This window comes from Cervus canadensis, chromosome 28, assembly GCF_019320065.1.
Source record: "Cervus canadensis isolate Bull #8, Minnesota chromosome 28, ASM1932006v1, whole genome shotgun sequence".
Lineage (NCBI taxonomy): Eukaryota > Metazoa > Chordata > Mammalia > Artiodactyla > Cervidae > Cervus > Cervus canadensis.
This window is the reverse complement of record NC_057413.1, coordinates 8718351-8738621: the sequence shown is the minus strand read 5'-3', so window position 1 is coordinate 8738621 and position 20271 is coordinate 8718351. Positions and strand designations below refer to the sequence as shown.

Genomic DNA, 20271 nt, shown 5'->3' with positions numbered 1-20271 from the left:
ACAATCCCCGTGGTAATGAGGAGACTAATAATAGATTGTAAAAAGCCTAGAGTAGCTCATCGAGTCCTATTTGATGGAGTAAAAACTACTGCAAGAGCGTAAATGCAAAAGGAGGTCTGGAAGGAATGTTGGCATGTGTCTGAAGCCCTTTGCTTGGAAAATACTTGAGAATCTTTCTCTTTTTGGGTCTTTCTCGGGCTCGCAGGCAAATGAAGGAACTGGGATGGAGTCATTTGAGTATGACCTTTGCCCCGATCTGGGTGGACCTAATCTCATCACATGAGTCCTTTAAGGACAGAGTTCCCTCTAGCTGGTGGCCGAAGGGGAAGCCAGAGAGATTCCAAGCGTGGGAAGAATTTCCTTCCACGTGATACTGTTACTGGCCTGAAGATGGTGCCTCTAGAGGCTGCAAGGAAAGCAGCAGCGACCTCAGGCATGCAGCCCCAAGGAGCTGAATTTGGCAGACGATCTGATGAGCTGGGAAGCCTGTTCTTTCCAGGAGCAGGCTTGTGAAACCCTAAACAGAGACCCAGCTGCGCCCGCCTGGGCTTCTGATCTAGAAAACTGTAAGACAGTAAATGGGTGCTGCATTGAGCTGCCACGTGTGTGGTCGTTTTTAGGGCAGCAGTAGAAAGCTAATGCAGCCAAGCTGTAGGGATTGGTGGGGACTGTGGTCTATGGACATGCACAACCACTGTTCAGCTCCAAGTGCTTGTTGGTGTGCAGGAGGCTCTGGGGGAAGAAATCCAGTGTTTCTGGATCTTTCTATCTTTAAAATAGTGTGAAGTATACTGTTTTTTTTTAAAATAAAAAAACATCTGCTGGGTGAATATACCTATGATCCCTTCACTGAAGCATAACCCCTCTTGGATGTAAAGCGTTTGCTACTTTTTTTTTCTTTGAGAAATTGCCTAGTTTAAAGTCTTGTCTTCCATTCATATTACATGTTCAGTGAGGACAGTGTTTCTCTGAAGAGTGTTGACTTGCTGTCGACAATTAGGGACTGAGGTTTTGTCGGGGACTCGGCGAAGGTGGCTTTGGGGGCTAACAGGAGTGTCCCACCCTTTTGGGTGTGTGAAGAGAACTCCCACTATAATTAAGAAGAGGAAGTACAGATTTCTTTATTTTTCTGCAGCTATCCGGATCACCATTCTAAACCCCATCTTTAGGGAGGGAGGTAGGAAATAGAATGATAGTGAATCTGGTCATCTCACCCAACCTGATCACTTATATTTTCTTTTTAAGTACCGTGGTCTCTTTATGTGAGTCTGGTGGCCCAGTAGCTCAGCACTCGGCCCTTTGCCCGCCGCTAACCACGGAATGTGACTGCTTCTATGGCGAAAGTGAGGCTTAGGTAACTGGCTGTGTTCCCTGGATCCAGATGGCGCCGCTGACTCCCGGCTCGTCCACCTGTGTGATGGTGGTGGTGGTACACGCCACTCCCAGGATAACAACCACTGGCATGTAGTACGTTTCATTTGGCCCTTTGGGACCAACAGGGCAGGACCCGTGGTCCTGGCCGTTTCCCTTTGTCTTCAAGTCCTGACCATTGCAGTCACTGCATCCAGCCCCAGACCTCTGTCCCCCCAGGGACCCTCTTACCACCTCCCTGCCCCCCTCACTTGGGTGTCTACATGTGCCACCTCTAGGCAGAGAGGTTGGGAAGCTTGCCTCTAGCCTTGAAGGTCTCTGGCTCCCACCTACCTCCCTGCTGTTTCTAAACCTCTCCTCTTGGTCCCCTTGGGCTAGAAGTGGTGAGCTTTTCTTTTCTCTCCTGGGGATGTCCAGGCTGGGAGGAGCTAGAAGGAGCTGGCTAGAAACTTCCCAAGATTATCTCCTCAGCCTGTATTAGCCACAGTGTTGGTATACATGTTTGTGCTCAGTCCCTTGATCGTGTCTGACTCTTTGTGACCCCATGGACTGTAGCCCACCAGGCTCCTCTGTTCATGGGATTTTCCAGGCAACAATACTGGAGTGGGTTGCCATTTCCTTCTCCAAGGGATCTTCCCAACCTAAGGATTGAATCCCCATCTCCGGAGTCTCCTGCATTCGCGGGCTGATTCTTTACCACTGCACCACCTGGGAAGAGATGTGTGCAACTGACCAATGAAAGTGAAGGTCGGTCAGTCATGTGCGACTCTTTGTGACCCCATGGACTATACAGTCCATGGAATTCTCCAGGCCAGAATACTGAAACGGCTAGCTGTTCCCTTCTCCAGGGGATCTTCCCAACCCAGGGATCGAACCCAGGTCTCCTACACTGCAGGTGGATTCTTTACCATCTGAGCCAGCAGGGAAGCCCAAGAATACTAGAGTGGGTAGCCTAGTCCCTTCTCCAGTATGTCTTTCCAACCCAGGAATCAAACAGGGGTCTTCTGCATTGCAGGCAGATTCGTTAACAGCTGAGCTACCGGGGACCAGTAAGGAAACCCCAAATTAGAAGTGTGTCAGGAGCACTGTCCCAGTTGTGGGTGTTATAGAAGCTATAATTAGAATATATCATTGTATGTGAAACCATCTGAGAAAATCTAACCCCTGACAGGGGTTTCTGTGCAAGAGGAAGACTGACGACAAGCCAGAGTAGTGGGGAAGTCCATAAGAGGTTGGTGGAATGTGGGCTGGTCTGCCGGGGCAGGTTATATACAGAACAGCACTTGAACGTCTAATTCAGTTCTGTATCAAGTTCCATCCATATTCACCCACACTGACCTCCTTTCCTTGGCTTCCCCCGACTCTTCCAGAGCCCACTGACAGTATCCTTGACAAAAGGAGCTGAAGACGCATCACCCTGACCCATTTCCATCTCAGGTTTGAAATTAGAAGTTGCTGTGGGAGGCCTTGCATCGTCACCCAGCTGGGCAATGGGCACCCCCACCACTGTTTCCCAGTTTCTGGTGCTCGCCGTGGCCAGTTGCACCACCTCCTGGGAGCCCCCCTGTGGGGCCTGTGCACGGGCACGTGGGGCCAGCCAGAATGGGAGCACGTGTCTGGGATCAGATCCCAGCTGTCCTCGCCTTTGAGTTGCGGCGCGGCGGGCAAGTAGCTTCCCCTTGCAGAGGCTCGGTCTCCGCGTCCGTGAGACGGGGACAGTGTTCGTTTCTGCCTCGTGGGGTTGCGTCCATGAGAAAAAAAGGAAGGGTGTGTAAAATATGCAGCCTCTTCTGGCACAGAGCCAGTGTTCCATGAATGGTGGTGGTTGCTATTTTAAATTATGTCAGGAGTATTGAGAATACATCAGATTAGGGCTGTGAGTCGGGAAGTTGTTTGTCAGGAACTGTCATAGGGATTGAAGATGAAGGATTTAACCTCTCCAAGGGGGTTCTGCTCCCAGTTTATACGGAGGCAGGCCCAGAGGGCAGAGTGGGGTTTAGATAGGTCATTTCTGCTGATGCGCATTCTCAGTGGAAAGAAAACGTGTGTGTGTGTGTGTGTGTGTCTTGGGAAAGGAGATATGGCCGTGGGACGGGAATAAGGAAGGAAGCGACTGAGCTGGACTAAGTGGACGGTCACAGTTAGAGGGTGAACTTGACCAAATGCCCTGTGTCTGGGTACAAGGTAGGATTTCAAGCAGCCCTGTTTGTTCAGATACCTAGTTCTGTTGAAACCAGAGATTTATCTTGGTCTTTAAAAACTTTTTTCTTCACTCTAAATGTTAGCTCTGCTTGATTTTCTGAGTAAGAGGGTCAGTGGCATCTTAAAAGAGTTTCCTTTGAATAAGAGACTCTTTTAAGATGCCACTGACCCTCTTAGAAAATTTAATGTCAGGATACACACAATTTTTTGTAAGTAGTCCAATTTTTGTGGTTTCTCAGACCCAGGTTAAACATCTTGTTTTATTTATTTTTTTAACAGTGCAAATCTTGTTTAATTCAAATTGCATCTCAAAACAAAGAATTTAAAAAAAAACACACCCTTATTTTAGACCATTTTCTAAATGAGACCCAAAGCTGCTGAACAGACAGGCAAACTCTTACACATGCTTCAGAACCCTGCCCAGATGTCACCTCTCCAGCAGAGCTTTGCGACATACACAAGTCAGTTGGGCAGCCAGCCCCTCCTTCTGCTTTCATTGTTCATCCCTCTATTAGACCCTATAATCTATTAGATCCCATAATCACTCATTTCCTGGTTGGTTTCTTCTACTAAACTGTGAGCTCCTTTTCATCTTTCTTACTCTTTTTTTTTTTTTGGTGCCTAGCACAGAAATATTGAAGGAATGGAATATAAAGGAAGAAAATGAGTTCCCCACTGGAAATGCAGGGAAAGCCCTTTCTTATCTTGTGTGAAGGGGAGAGAGAACCAGGAAGCTGTATCCGATGGGACTTCTCGTGGGGGCTCTGCGAGCCTGTAGGACCGGCTTCCACTCTGGCTTTCAGAAGATGAGGGACTGTCAACAGAAGTGGAATCACCAGGAAGAACTGGTGGGAAAGGAGCACTGGCCTCCAAGATCAGATCAGATGAGGGAGTGTGTGGTTGGATGTGTGCTGGGAGAGAGGGATGTTTTGAAGTTCCAGGCTGATTGTGCTAAAGAAGGGCTCTCAGTGGCCCGGTGGCAGCCATTCTCTGGGCATCCAGGGATAACCTACCTGATCCAGGGCAGGAGAGCACCGCCGCTCTGTGGACAGAAGAAAGCCTGTGTCTTTCCCCAGAAGTGTCAGTGGGGAGCCCCTTACCCCACTCTGGGGGTGGGACGCCCTGGGATGGAGTATCAGCTCGCATAAAAGCTGTAGTCTCTGGAAAGAGAGACAGGTGGGTTCTCAGCCATGGAGTGGAGACGCTGGGCTTGGAGGGCGTGAGGACGCAGCTGCCTGAACTCTATCTCCTTTAGGGTCCTTTGGTTGGAGACTCCTTCCCTGCGGCACTGATCCTCCCAGGGCGCTGATGTTTTAGGATCAGTTACACAGCACACCAGGGGGCTTCCCAGGTGGCGCTCGTGGTAAGGAATCCACCTCTGGATTCCATGCAATGCAGGAAGCTCAGGAGACTCGGGTTCGGTCCCTGATTCTGGAAGATCCCTCGGAGGAGGCCACGCACGGCAACCCACTCCTGTATTCTTGCCTGGAGAATCCCATGAGCAGGGGAGACTGGCCGGTTACAGTCCACAGGGTTGCAAAGAGTCAGCGTGACTGAAGTGACTTAGCATGCACTCACACAGCATGCACTCGGCAAAAAAACTCTCTGTCTCCCCACGAAGGACTTCAGGATGGCGGTAAAACTCCCGCAATGATTTCCTGTAAAAGCTCCTAACAGAGCAGGCGTACTGCCTTGCACATGGTACCTTCATCTTCCAGAAATTTACCATCATCTCATTTTCTCCCCAGCTTTAGCTCCTTGACTTGGGTGAGAAGGCATTACTCCCTCCACCTTAAGCACTGGGAGCTCTCGCTTTATTTGTTGACAAGGGGTCCTTGAACTTGATAAAGTAAGTTGGTTCCAATCCGAAGACTTCCAAAAGACCCAACTTAAGTTCTTTGTCCTCATGCAAAGGGGCAGATGGTCTTTGTGGACGTGGCTTAGGAAGACTTCCCCAGAACATCCAGGCCGGTCTCCACGTGTTTTCTGTCACCCACCAGAGTTGCATTGTACCCCCTGACAAATACAGGGAGGTTCTGAGACAGCCGCTTTTGGTGTAGTCACAGGGCCCCGTGTGGAGTGGGCTGAGCGTGGGGCCCTGGTGTTTCTGGAGGGAGCAGTGGGGTGACCACCGACTGCTACAGTCATGAGTGTTGAGAAAGCTCCCGTTGTTCCTCTGCATCCCTGTGAGCACCCCTGTTGTTGTTGGTCAGTTGTGTCCAATTTTTATCTGTGACCTCATGGACTGCAGCACGCCAGGCTTCCCATCCTACACCATCTCCTGGAGCTCGCTCAAACTCATGTCCATCGAGTCGGTGATGCCATCCAACCATCTCATCCTCTGTCGCCCCCTTCTCCTCCTGCCCTCAGTCTTTCCCAGAGTCTTTTCCACTGAGTCAGCTCTTTGCATCAGATGGCCAAAGTATTGGAGCTTCAACTTCAGCATCAGTCCTTCCAATGAGTATTCAGGGTTGAAACTCTTCAGCTGCTGGGGAAATGTCTGGGGTTTGGCCAAGTGCACAGTGAGTTTCCTTGGGCACTTGGGATTCCCCCCGGTCCATTTCACACTGCCTGTTTATTCGGAGTGGAATCAGGTCCATGTGTTTCAAGTCCCTTTGTTTGATTCTCTGCTGAATAATTTTTCTTTTTTTTATGTTTGTTTTTGTTGTGGTAAAGGTCAGTATAAAACATATTATTTTAACCATATTTAAACTGTGCAGTTCAGTGGCGCTAAGTACATTCACATTATTGTGCAACTGTCACCATTATTATCTCTCAAATTTTCCACTTTCTTAAACCGAAACTCTGTTTCCAGTAAACAGAGTCTTCATTCCCTCTCCCCACCGCTGGGCCTCTGTCTGCTGCATCATTTTTTCTAAGATTGTTTGAGGCCCTAAAGTTCTGGATGTTTTGCCTTAGAAGGACACATCTTGCCACAAGACAATAGGAACCCCAAACCTAAAGGGAGTGTGTGTGTGTTGGGGGGGGGGGTGCTCTGAGAGATGTGTGGATGCAGGGCTGTGGGGCCAGCCCTGCCGTCCTTCTGGTAAATCTGTGTACCCAGGGGTGACAGGACGCAGGCTGTCCTCTTGAGGTTTACAGAGCGGAGACCCGGCGGGTGATTTTCCCTGTTAGGAATCAGCCGTGGCTGCCTTGGGGGTGGGCAGCCAAAAGGGCACGCAGCCCGTCTGCCTCTCCCTGACCTCCTCAGTTCCTGTCTCCCTGGGAGAGTCTACTTACTCTCCCAGCAAAGGAAGGTCAGAGCCTCGGGCTTAGGGAGGTGCCTCTACTTATTATTTCCTTTCTAACACAAAATGGGGAAGGCTTTTTTCTCAAGAGCCTATTCTAGCACTTTCTCTGGGAGTGGCGAGAAAGGCGATGTGCTAAGACATGAAAATCAAGAAGACCCCAGAGACCTATAGTTATTTCTGGAGAACCAGACCCAAAGCCCAGGCTGACAAGGGTGATTTGGAAGGCAGGGACCTGTCTGCTTTCTTTGGGAAAAATCCCTACACACACTCAGCGGCATCTGACACACCAGACTGTGGGCTGTGGAGATGACACGAGCTCCCTTCACATGGCACATGATTCTGGGGGTGAGGGGGATGCTCTGTGCCACACGGATGCACATGCGCGCACACACACACACACACACACACACAGAATCTGATGACTGTGAGAATGCTATTCTCGGTGAGAATGCTATTCCTTCAGCCTATGTCCTCGATTCTTGTTAAACTGCTAAGGACATTGGAGTTTCAGGTTCTGGGCATTTTGGAAGGGCAGACTTTGATGGGGAAGAAAAGAAAGCCAAGAAAACCTAAGGACCTTGAGGGAGGGGTCCCAGAGTGGACTTTTTAGAAGCCCCACCAAGAAGTAGGGTTGAGGAAAGATTGTGTAAAAGAGAGAAAATAAACTGTGCTTTATAGATATGTGAGGGGTCTGCTAGCTCTGAGTTAGGGGTTCCCTTGAAGTTGGAAGCATTATCTTACTTTTTTTTTTAACAATACATTAATCCAGAAAAGAGGGGATATATGTATACATATAGCTGATGCACTTTGTACGACAGAAATCACATAGCACTGTAAAGCGACTGTAGTCCGATAAAAAGAACCAGTACGTTATAAGGGCTTCCACAGGGCTTCCTGGGTAGCTTAGCTGGTAACAAATCCGCCTGAAACACAGGTTCGATCCCTGGGTCAGGAAGATCCCCTGGAGAAGGGACTAGGCTATCCACTCCAGTATTCTTGGGCTTCCCTGGTGGCTCAGATGGTAAAGAATCCACCTGCAATGCAGGAGGTCTGGGTTCAATCCCTGGGTGGGAAAGATCCCCTGGAGGAGAACATGGCAGCCCACTCCAGTATTCTTGCCTGGAGAATTCCATGGGCAGAAGAGCCTGGTGGGCTACAGACCGTGGGATCACAGAGTCAGACACGACTGGGCGACTAAGCACAGCACAGGAGTTATCTTATAATTTAGGATGGAGATACCTATCCATGGATGGGGGCCATCCATGAGCTACGGATGTGGGTATAGTTTTGTGAATTGATCTTATGGGGAGAGTACATAGCCATCACCAGAATCATGAAGTCTTGGGAAAATGCACGGGAAGAGTGGCAACAGAACCTGAGCCTCAGCAGCATCACAAGTTCAGGGTGGGTGGGGCTTCCCCACCCACCCTGGGTACCCAGCTCCCTGGGTATACGGGGGCAGGTCCGAGAGCTCTGGTACTTTGGCTTTGAAGGGCCCTTCTGCCATCACATGAAGTCTTTATGACTCCTTTGGCCCTAAAAAAACCCCAGTGTTTCTCTGACTATAAAGATAGAAACTTAGAAAATGGTAATGAAAATAAAAATCTGTCTTGATTGTATTAATTAATTAACCACTGTAAACATTCTGAGGTATTCTCTTTTTTGTCCTTTTAAGAGAGAGTTGAGATCATAGTATGTCTATGAATAGAGCCCTTTCACTTAACATGACCTCATAATCATCTTGCTTGTCACTAAAAAGTCTTTATGAGCATCACTTTCAGTGGTTGCACAATCTTCCATTATGCGGCTCTATTACAGCCTACTTATACATTCTTCTATCATTGGGCACTTGCACTGTTGTTAGCTTTTCACTTTAATAAATAATGCAGTGAGAGGCATCTTTGGGCAAGAAGCTGTGATCGCATTTTAGAGGATTTCTTTATGACAGATTCCTAGAAGTCTCTCTTGATTTTTGAAGATACAGTACTGTGTGTTAAGACATTGCCAAGACCCATCTGTAAACTGCGGACATTGAAAAGGACGGTGGGCAGAGACGTGGGGCCAGGCAGCAATGCTCACTGGTTTCTGGCACACACACACACATGCCGCTAAGATGCTGTGGGCATCATGGAGACCTAAGAAATTAGAAGGCCCAACCTTGATCCTTGAGGAACCTGCTGTCTCTTGTAGGACCACAACATGCTTAAATAGCCCAAAGGAAGAGATGCCTGTATCTCAGGATCTTGGGAGACCCATGCATGCATTTTTCTGGAAAGGGAGTCAATAGCTTTCATCAGTATCTTTTCATCTACAAAGCTTCAAAGAATTACCCATGAGTTGATTGCTTCGGGTATGTGGAGGGGAGTGGATTATTTTTCTCAATTTATTTTTTCTTTTACTATTTTATCTTATAGTTGTTAGAGTAGAAAAATGAGGTAAACTTCTTGTTTCATGTGTCATTAATATGACCGGTAGCTGAGAAGATGGCCACCGGGGATCCTGGTTTTGCAGACCATGAGGTAGGGTGTAGGAGTGGCCACAGCCTGTACCCAACAGGTGTGAGGCAGATTTTGGCAACCTTTTGTCACCTGTACCTGCGGTGGCCTACTAATCTGTTTACATAGAAATCTGCTCCCACCAGCAGGAGTCCAATGCTGATAGGGTCATATTATCAGAACACGATGTCACACAAGTGCACAGGACTTTTGGTAACACAACCCAGTGTTTCTTTATCTCTCTGCTGGAGCCTCAGTCTTCACCTGGTTGCTCAGAGTTCAAGAAGCTTCTTACTGCTCATTCACAGTCATCAGGAAAGCCAGCCCAACTCTGCCAATGTAGAGGAGGTCAGGAGATGGGGTTAGTGTGTGGGCTCCAGGCCTTTCAATCGGGCCAGAATTTGATGTACACTTGGAAAGTGACAGCCACCGATTGTATTTGTTTTCTCCAATCTGTGCTGGGCACTTCCATTGCTCTGCTTGCTCTTCCAATGGGAAAATGAGAGCCCCACATGCCTACAGCCTTGCCCAGGCATCTCCACCAGATAGACACTCACAGTCGTAGGTCTTCCACAGGACCCTCGTAGCTCAGAAGGGGGGCAGTGTTCATGGATTTTGTCACGTCAGGTTCCTGTAGTCAAGACAACCGTGATGGGTATGGGTCCCATTGCACCATCTCCCTTGTGGCCTGTCCCTCGTCTGTGGCTGGAGTGCTTTATAGGGGGGGTCTATGTGCAGAACATGACTGCACAGCAGAGACCTCATAGGAGGCAAGGTGCCTGGGCTCAGAAGCTCCCCAATCTGGCTTGCTATTAAATCTGTATAATTTTTTAAATTATTACTTTATTTTTTTGAATCCCAGATGACTGTTTCTCCAGGTTCAGCTGAGTTTTTCTTTCCTGACCCTTGACTTTATCTTGGAGTAAACCCTCTTCTCCCTGTCACTCTCCTAGCCTTTGATGCTTTGTTTTCTCTTGACCCAGAACAGCTTAGTTTCCTAAAGGGCGTCCATCTCCCTGGAACTTAGGTACCCAGTATAGTCATGGTGCATGCACGCTAAGTCACTATAAGCATAAGTCTTGTTTGGTCTCAACTCCATCGCCAGAGGCGCCAACACCCCCAGTCCACCCCCAACCAGACAAGATGAGGGCTGAGTCACTGCCCGTGTCTCAGATATAAGGAATATCTGCTCTTCTCATAAGGAACTGGAAAATATTAAACAAACACATCTGTGACTGCTGCCAGCCCTAACCCATAATGCAAAATAAAAAAGAAAATACACAAAACATAATCCTTTGTTGGTGGTTGTAGGGGAGACAGGTAAAAGCCTAGACTTCTGAAGTATGCGATTAAGAAGTTCTTCCTCATACTTAATCAGACTCACATTGGCCATGATTTCAGCTTTATTCCAGTTCTGTCCAGATAAAAATACTATTCTCTTTGCTACACATATTTTTAATAAAAATTATATTTTACAAATAAAGATATGTAAAACATTTCACATGTAAGATAACTTTTGACAAAATATATTTTATATGTAAAACCCGTATTGTTTACTTTAATAGAACATTTTATATTTAAATATTTTAATTTTACAAATAAAACTATATATGAAATGTTACAGGTTAATATAAATAAAATATTAAGTGAAACACCTGATATTGGCATTTAAAAATATTTGTAAAATATAGGCTAGTTAAATGTATGAAAATAAATCTTAATATTTAAATCACCATGATAGTTGCATACTAAAGTAATTCGACTTGAATGTTTAAATACTGAAATATATAGAACATGTTATTTTTGCACAAAAGGTGTAATAAGATGTTTTAAAATTGTAATAAGAGTAGCTAGTCATACAGTGAGGTCAACCCCAGTGCTCTCTGACAAGCTAGAGGGGTGGGGTGGGGTGGGAGGGGGGAGGGGGGTTCAAGAGGGAGGGGACATATGTATACCTATGGCTGATTCATGTTGATGTTTGGCAGAAAGCAACACAACTGTTGTAAAGCAACTATCCTCCAATTAAAAATAATAAAAATTTAAAAAGATAAAATTTAAAAAAAGGATAATAGTAGCTCAGCTGGTAAAGAATCTGCCTGCAATGCAGGAGACCCCAGTTGGATTCCTGGGTGGGGAAGATTCCCCTGGAGAAGGGAGAGGCTACCCACTCCAGTATTCTTGGGCTTCCCTGGTGGCCCAGATGGTAAAGAATCCGCCTGCAATGCGGGAGACCTGGGCTCGATCCCTGGGTCAGGAAGATTCTCCTGGAGGAGGGCATGGCAACCCACTCCAGTATATTTGCCGGGAGAATTCCATGGACAGAGGAGCCTGGTGGGCTACAGTCCATGGGGTAGCAAAGAGTCAGACTGAGCGATTAAGTGCACACACACACACACACAATAGAAACTGCCAAAAAAAAAAAAAAAAAAGAGTAGTTGCATTCGCTTCCTGGTTCATAAACGGGAACCTGGGGCCCACAGCGCCCCTGTCTGCCTCTCGGTGCCAGCGCCCTGATGTGCTATTTGTCCTCCACCCGTAGGCATCGGCAAGAACGTCATCTGCGACCGCGCGGCCACGCCGCTGGACGCCTTCCGCATGATGTCGGCCGCCCACTACTACCCGAAGCTCATGAGCGTCATGGGCAACGTGCTGCGCTTCCTGCCGGCCTTCGTGCGCATGAAGCAGCTCATCGAGGAGGGCTACGTGGGCGAGCTGCTGGTGTGCGAGGTGCAGGTGCATGGCGGCAGCCTGCTGGGCAAGAAGTACAACTGGAGCTGCGACGACCTGATGGGCGGCGGCGGGCTGCACTCGGTGGGCACCTACATCATCGACCTGCTGACCTTCCTCACCGGCCAGAAAGCCGTCAAGGTCCACGGGCTGCTCAAGACCTTCGTGAAGCAGACCGACCACATCAAGGGCATCCGCCAGATCACCAGCGACGACTTCTGCACCTTCCAGATGGTGCTGGAGGGCGGCGTGTGCTGCACTGTCACCCTCAACTTCAACGTGCCCGGCGAGTTCAAGCAGGACGTGACCGTGGTGGGCTCGGCCGGGCGCCTCCTGGCCGTGGGCACGGACCTGTACGGCCAGCGCAACAGCGCCCCGGAGCAGGAGCTGCTGGTGCAGGACGCCACGCCGGTCAGCAACTCCCTGCTGCCCGAGAAGGCCTTCAGCGACATCCCGTCGCCCTACCTGCGTGGCACCATCAAGATGATGCAGGCCGTGCGCCAGGCCTTCCAGGACCAGGACGATCGGCGCACGTGGGACGGCCGGCCGCTCACCATGGCCGCCACCTTCGACGACTGCCTGTACGCCCTGTGCGTGGTGGACACCATCAAGCGGTCCAGCCAGACGGGCGAGTGGCAGAACATCGCGGTGATGACCGAGGAGCCCGAGCTGAGCCCCGCCTACCTGATCAGCGAGGCCATGCGGCGCAGCAGGGTGTCTCTGTACTGCTAGCCCAGACTGGGGGGACCGGGACGGGGGCGACCCGGACTGGGGACCCGGCGTGACCCAGGCCTCCAGCCAGAGGGTGGGGGTGGGGGGAAGGGAGAGGTGGTCTCGAGGAGTCTGGGGGCCGGGAAGTGGAAAGGGGCAGTGTGTGGGAATGGGGTCCGGGAGGCCGAGCCCCTACCCGGATGAGGGGCCCCAATCGAGACTGTGTTGGGGGGCTGCCTCCCGCTGCCCTTCAACTGTGAGCAGCCGGGAGGGCTGGCTGGCCTCTGCACCACATTCATCGCGGGCGGACTCCCACCCTCCCCCCTCCACCTCCCCCACCCCCCTCCACCTCCCCCACGTCGTCTTGGCCTCCTTTGCAAGCCAAAGGCCCCTGCGCAATCAAGGCCCCTGAATCCAACAGGCGAGCTCAGCGGGCAGGAGAAGGCGCATGGTTAGGTGGCCACGCCAGCCCCTTGGTCTGGGGAGAGGCAGGTATCGGTGGCTAAAGAGAAAGTTCAGATTCCAGGAAGCCACTTACAGGGTCTGTGGGGGATAAAGTACTTGGTAGCAAAGTACGCAGCTTTCTTGAAGGCTGGGCCGCGGAAGCTGGAGGGAGGAGATGTCTTCCTAATTGACTTATTGCCCTTTTCCTGGCCTGAGGCGAGGTCAAGGAGTGCCAGGAAGGGCCAGCAGAGAATTGCGTTCCCTGGAGCCAAAAGGTGAGGGCAAGGGCACCGGAAATAGACAAGGGGGAGAAGCAGATTTCCCTTTGCATGTGTCAGGATTAAAAGCCCACAAGGAGCCACCTTGTAACTGTTTCCGGTGCAGTGTTGACATGGTCCTTTCACAGGACGGAGGAGACAGCAGGACCGAGGTGTGGGTCTGACCACAGGCTCCTGGGCTTTTGTCCAGGCTCTGGGGGCAGCCGTGAGCCCCAGGCTCGCAGGGGCAAGTCCCCAGCAGAAGGGAAAGTGAGCCAGCCCTGCACCCGTCTCTCCTGGCAAGCTGGGGAAGGGCTCCCAGGAGAGTCCCCAGCTTTGTGGATTTTAAAAGGGAAGCCTTCAGGTTCATGCAGATATAATCTTCTTCCCTTTGGGGGAGAAAAATGTCAAGGCTCTTTTCCTTAGTTTGGACCTTTGCTCTCATGCATCAAAAAAGTGAAAAATTGTGACTAGGTATTAAAACAAAAGGAAAACAAGGAACATTATTTTCAGTATTTCTAAATGGGGTTTTAGAACCCTCTGAGGTGTATAGCTTGCATAGGCTTGAGCAAGCTAATGTAGGAAAAAACATCTTCTCCCTCCCCTGGTCTCCTCTCCCTCTTATCTTAACGCCCTCTGCTTACTTTTATTGGAGATGGCAGACTGCAGGCTTGGAGCAGGCAGAGCCAGAGGGAACCACCAGAGACAGACAGACACACACACATTTATAAATGCTGTCTACCATCATTTTCACTAAAATCCCTCTTAGGAATTCAGACCTGGTCTTGAAAGAAAGCTCAAGTCAAATACATTTTGAAAATGAGGACTTATCCTATTGCTTCCTTTTCTTAATTCTCCACACATAGGATATTTGTTGAGGTTGGCTGTTGAGGCGGTTACTTGCAAGTCTACAGAGTCTGTTCACCGAAACCCAGCTGTTGTCGTCAGCAGACAAGTAACATTTGGAGTCTTTTCAGATGGGCCACAGTGGGCCTGGAAGGGAGTTTAAGGGCTGAGAGTGGACCCCAGGCTCTGAGCAGGCAAAGTCTCAAAATGCACTAACTGTCTGATCAGTGGCTACTCCATCCTCATACGCTCTGCATCCCAGGCTGACCCTGGGTGCAATGACGCCATGTCCAAACACCCCGGAATATTGGTATTTTCTAGCACAGAGGAGTAGGAATCATCTTCCTAGGAAGAATTTCCCTGCTTCCTGGGCTTTCCTGCCACGTGGGAAGGTTAGCCGGCTACAACTCTCCATCATATGATTGGTTCCTGCTCGGTTGACAGAATCAGCATGCCAGCTTTTGTAGCTAACAGCTCAAAACTAGAGGTTTGCTAGCATGGAAGTCTTTCAGTGAGAGTTTGAGTGGAAGGCCATGCCATGGACCTTTGGGGTTCAGATTCTCCTAAATTCCTCTTTGGATTTATAGCTTTTGTAGAAACTGAGTGGAAAGATTTTTTTTTTTTTTCTAGTTGTCCCAAAGGGTTGTGATTGAGGAAGAAAAGGAAACTAGTGACCCTATGGGTCTTGTTTTTCTAAGTCATTTATAATCTAAGTGGGGCTGTTCCTGAGGGTTCAATCTTGTTTCTGTACTTTAAATACTTGGAAGTTCTTTTCCCCCCAAAGATCTCTGAACTCTGTGATGAATACTTAGTGTCTAAAACAAAAATTCTCATTTGAGGCGGGGGTATATGGAAGAATCTATATTCTTAAAAAGAAGCATGAAAAATATTTTAGTAGGTGTACTCAAATTTTATCTACTGAAATGCATGTGATAGGTAGATGCAGGAACAGGTGGAAGAAAAGGCCTAGATGGTTCATTTTGTTAATAGAAAAGCTACAGTAAATGGCTTTGTTAGTGCTTCTTTGGCCCCAGTCCTGTCACTTGCAAAGACGTTATTAGGAGCCACAATACAAAGTTGAAATCTCCAGCTCTCAACAGCATTCTCTAGGACTTTGTCCCAGCCCAGCACCCTTAGTAGTACCCTCAGGGGACTGGGTACTCTTGGCTGGATTGGAGCTTAGATGAAGCTTCTGGATTCATCCAGCCCCCCTCTCTCTCTCTGCCTTGTTGACTGTGTTTCAAGGGTCCAGCATAATACAGGCTCCATTTCAGGGTCATCATAGTTAGTCCCCACTTGCCTGGTTTATCCCCTTCATTATTTTGGGGGGGGGGACTCTGATAACTGGATGTTTGGCTCATGACACTGGTAGCCTCAGCAGATGTTCCAGATTCTGAGAGAGGGTGTAAGGGGTGCTCACCTGGTGCCCACAAGTGTTTGGGAATGCTCTGTGCTTATTTGGAAGGTTTGGGTTCTCTGAGTTTTCTCCTGGAGAGTTGTTGATCCCTGTCAGCTCCCTCTATGACTCCTCCTCACCCCCCTGGGAGAGGTGTGGCAGGGACCACAGGGCAACCTCAGCCCACCTTGGGCCCCTGAGGGCAGTCTTGGCCGACTCCAGCTGAAGCGGAAGTTCTCCCAGGCCCTTTTTCCCTCTGCAGAGAGCCATCTCAGTCCTCTCTGTGCCCACATTTCCTGATCATCTGCTGCGTTTAGGGTATTTGAAGTGTGGTGGTTTAGTTGCTCAGTCATATCTAACATTTGCAACCCTGTAGACTGTAGCCCACCAGGCTCCTCTGTCCATGGGATTTTCCAAGCAAGAATGCTGGAGTGGGTTGCCGTTCTCTCCTCCAGGGGATCTTCCTGGCCCAGGGATTGAACCGGGGTCACCTGCATTGCAGGTGGATTCTTTGCCAGCTGAGCCAAGGACATTCTCTTACTTAATCCATAAAACCACCCTATAATATTGGGTATCGTTAGTCCCATTTTACACATGAGAAAATTGAGGCTGAGCGGATGAGTCACTTGCCCAGGGTCACAAAACTATGAAGTACAAGGGGGAGTCACCTGAATCCAAAAACCTTCCTTCTCCTCCAAACCTCAAGGCCTCCCACGAAGGAAGGTGTGCGCCTCTGCCGTTCTTTGCCAGGCAGGAGAGCGCTCCTTGTTGAACCCTGTCGGGGTCTGCGGGGCCACAGTGATTCGAGTCCGCTGTGCCCTGCGTGGGGCTCCCCGCTGTGGCTGTCAACACCTCCCCGTGGAGCCGGGTGTCACAGTTGCTGTTCTGCCAGAAGTTTCCTTGTAGAGCTGCAAATAGAAGAGTCTATTTTTCTTCCTTTTCCAAACTGGAAATATCACTCAGCTTCTTTTAAAATCAACTTCCTAAGTTGATTCTGATGGCAGGCGATGCAGCCAACCGCAGAGCTGGGGATTTTTAAGACATTGTTGGCTGATTATTACGGGGTTGTGCTCTTGCTGGTCCTAATAACATAGGAAAATGTCTCTTCTCAGGGAGTGGGGCGTTGACTGTGCATCTGACTCGGATGTTAGCTGTGCGTGGCATTTGTACCTTTAGACTCTCTTAATTCTTAATCTTGTCTCATAGCCGCAGCTGTTGAAATGGACCTGTGGTCAAAGATGTGGTTTCTAATTGCATCGCTTTCATCCTAGTGGGTATGGCAGAATGGGGGAAATTCAGCATTGGTAAGGGTACCCTGGGGAGAAAGTAACTCCAGCTGCGACTGAAGGGAATTCAGAGCCAATATATTCAATAGTTCCTCTTACAACCCCAAGAGGTTGTCGCTGTCGATGTTCAGTTGCTGAGTCGTGTCCAACTCTTTGCAACCTCATGGACTGCAGCACACCAGGCATCCCTGTGCTTAGCTGTCTCCCTGAGTTGGCTCAGACTCATGTCTGTTGAGTCGATGATGCCATCCAATCATTTTGTCCTCTGTCACCCCCTTCTCCTCCTGCCCTCAATCTTTCCCAGCATTAGGGTCTTTTCTAATGAGTCAACTCTTCACATCAGGGGCCACAGTGTTGGAGCTTCAGCACCAGTCCTTCCAATGAATATTCGGGGTAGATTTCCTTTAGGATTGACTGACTGATCTCCTTGCTGTCCAAGGGACTCCCGAGAGTCTTCTCTAGCACCCCAAGAGGCTAAGTAATGTAAAAATAAAGGAACTGAACATGCCACTTCTCAGCCAGGACTGAAACCCCAGTTTTCTGACTCAGAGCCCCATGCTGCCTCCCACAGCATCTCAGAGCTCTCAGATGGGGAGGGGGAGGCCCGCAGCGGTGACATGACTTGTCCGAGATCCCAGGGCGAGTTGGGAGAAGAGTCGCAGTGAGAGCTGGGACTGCAGCTGACTGTGGTCCCTGAGCTGTTACAGCCGAATTCACTTAAAAAAAAAATCAATTATGTCTCTAATGTAGTCAGAAAACTAACTGTTTAGCATTTCCCATTGTGACTGTAGTGTGAACAGTGGTCTATAATTTGTACTGTGTTTGGCGAGGATGGGGAGCACACGTTCAGATGCTCACCTCTGAGATTCCCGGAGGCCATCTCTCCTAGGCCCCGCCCCCTGGGTCCAGAATAGGCCTTGACCAGCTTAGGACTCCTGGTCCACCACCGTCTCTCCATTTGCAGGCTTCCAAAGCCTGCAGTTCACGGGCAGAGGCCACGACCCTGGAGAGTTTTGTTTTTTGTTTTTAAATCAACTCTCAGAGCCCCGCACTTCAGTTCCCTTTTGGGGACAGCGAGACAGGTAATGAGATAAGAGCTGTGCTTGTCTGCAGCCCCCCAGGCGCCCGCCCAGCCTGCCGCAGCCCAGGGCAGTGTCCCGGGTTTGAGGGGACAGCCCTGAACTGGCCTTCAGGACTCCTCCCAAGAGGACTGAAAACCTTCAGTGCTGCTCTCCGAGGCGCTGGGCTCAGCGGTGTCATCAGAGTTCGGAGGTGAGGTCAGTAAGCGCCGCGGACCTGAGTGACCACACCAGTTTGAGCAGCAGAAGGCAGTGGCCTGCTGACTTTTTCCCTGCTTCATCACGGTTCCTGTTTGCTGGAGGCCTTGCGAGGGCCACCCGAGCATCTGGCTGTCTGTCAGGCTCCTACATCACTGCACTACTGAATACTCTGGAGTCCGTTGCCCTTGTCTGTCCACAGCAAGAGTGAATAGAGGGGTAACAAGACCATGTCACGTGCAGGGGCTCCATGCTGGGCGGGGCAGCCAAGCTTGCCGGGGTGGTGTGAACAGGGCCCCCAGAGCAACCCTGGTGCCCGCCGTCCTTCCCCGTCCAGGTCTCTGCTGTCCTCCCGCAGCCATCACAAGGGCTATGTTGTTGTTGGCGGAGCCCTGTGGTTTCTCCCCATAAACTCGATGACTGCTTGGTGATTCTCGTCCGCGGCTGGGAAACAAAACCCAAGCTGGCGACCTACCCTCTTCCTTTGCTGCCCTTTTCTCTGTCCGGCGTCCAGCCGTGTTTAGTATTCTGGCCCTGTGCCTTGCCCAGGGGAGGCAGGAGTTTCTCGTGATGATGGCTTTCTGTTTGTCGCCTGGTGCTTTTACTGTGTTTTATTTTTTAACCAAAATTGCATCTGTTTGGTTGTCAGTGTTGAGTATGTATTTATTGTGTTTTACAGACATGAGTATATATATGTATGTATATGTATAAAAAAACTTATCTATGAAAAGTCAAGGCATGTAAACTAGATATTTTAAAGAGTTATTTATCAAGGGGAAAAGATGTGTGTTATAAAGTAAACAGAGTCTATATTTTATATATAATGTAGATAGCAAAACATAGCTTATAAATTATAGAAGGTTTGGGTTTTCTTTTTTTATTATTAAAGCAAAAAGCAAAAAAAAAAGAAAAGACAATGAATGCAACCGTTCTTCGTGTTTTACAAGCTGAACTGCTGTGGGTGGTGGCCTTCCCTCCCGGGCCCTTGGGTTGAACAGTCTGTACTCCGGGCCTGATGCCTGTGTTACGTCTGTGATGCTCAGGGGGCCACGGCTTACCATCACCCCGCCAACTGGCATGTGCCACTTCAAATGTGGCCTCCTGCTGTCCTCCCCAGTTGACATTGGCAGGATAAAGGAATGGAAGTAGCAAATAAAGATTGAAGAGAAGATGTAATTTCAGCTGCTTTTTGTTTATTAGACCCGAATACTCTAGCTGATGAGCTACGTACCTGGTGAATTGTGGGATATGAAGCAAGGATGGGGGTGGGAATGATGATGGTGCATCTGGGGGGTGGGTGTGTATCTAGTGCGGAGGGGAATCTGTTCTGGTGTCAGCATCCATGAGACCGACCAGTGGAATCTGCTTCTGCTTCTTTGATGGTAGATGTATTTAAAGTTAGAACTGGAGGAACTTTAGAACATCTGGCTCAAATCCTAGCTCTAATATTGAAAATGTGGACATGGAAGGGAAATAACCTGCCTAAGGCCACTTGGAGTGTGTGTGTGTGCACGTGTGTGTGAGTGAGAAAGCCCAAACCAGGCAAATGAGATGACAATAGAGACCTTAGACTTAGGATTCTGTTATACCAAGATCTTAACCTAACACCTCCCACCAAGCTCTATAAGACACGTTCAAATAGGCTCCACTGACTCTTTACAAGAGCATCTTTGCTTTGTTCTTAGCAGCATTTGAGGGCCACCATCATGGACTGAGATCAGCCGAATCTGAGATTTGTGTGGATGAGGTCTCTCATGGATAGGCTGGCCTTTCCACCCTCTACTGTCTTAGAGAACACACAGGTAATTCTTCTGGTCCACACTTTCCCATCACGTTAAAACAGGAATTAGGAAGAGAAATACACAAGCTGAAATCTCATTGTTCATTTCTTCATGAGCAGGTCGTCATATTAATGCATTCAGAACACAGCCCATCCATTAAGACAAAAAGGAGCCACAAATGCCTGTGTTCACATGGGTCCTGACATACACATGTAACCTCTCATACT

The 20271-nt window shown here is 49.2% G+C and overlaps 1 protein-coding gene across 1 annotated transcript in view; it reads left to right on the top strand.

The window, feature by feature from the left end:
• GFOD1 (glucose-fructose oxidoreductase domain containing 1) overlaps window positions 1-19439 on the top strand; it is a 100763-nt gene extending 81324 nt beyond the window's left edge. The window contains exon 2 of the mRNA XM_043449785.1: window positions 11859-19439. Coding sequence (XP_043305720.1) covers window positions 11859-12778 — 920 coding nt within the window. The 3' untranslated portion in view covers window positions 12779-19439. The remainder of the gene's footprint in view (window positions 1-11858) is intronic.
• The last annotated feature ends 832 nt before the right edge of the window (window positions 19440-20271 follow it).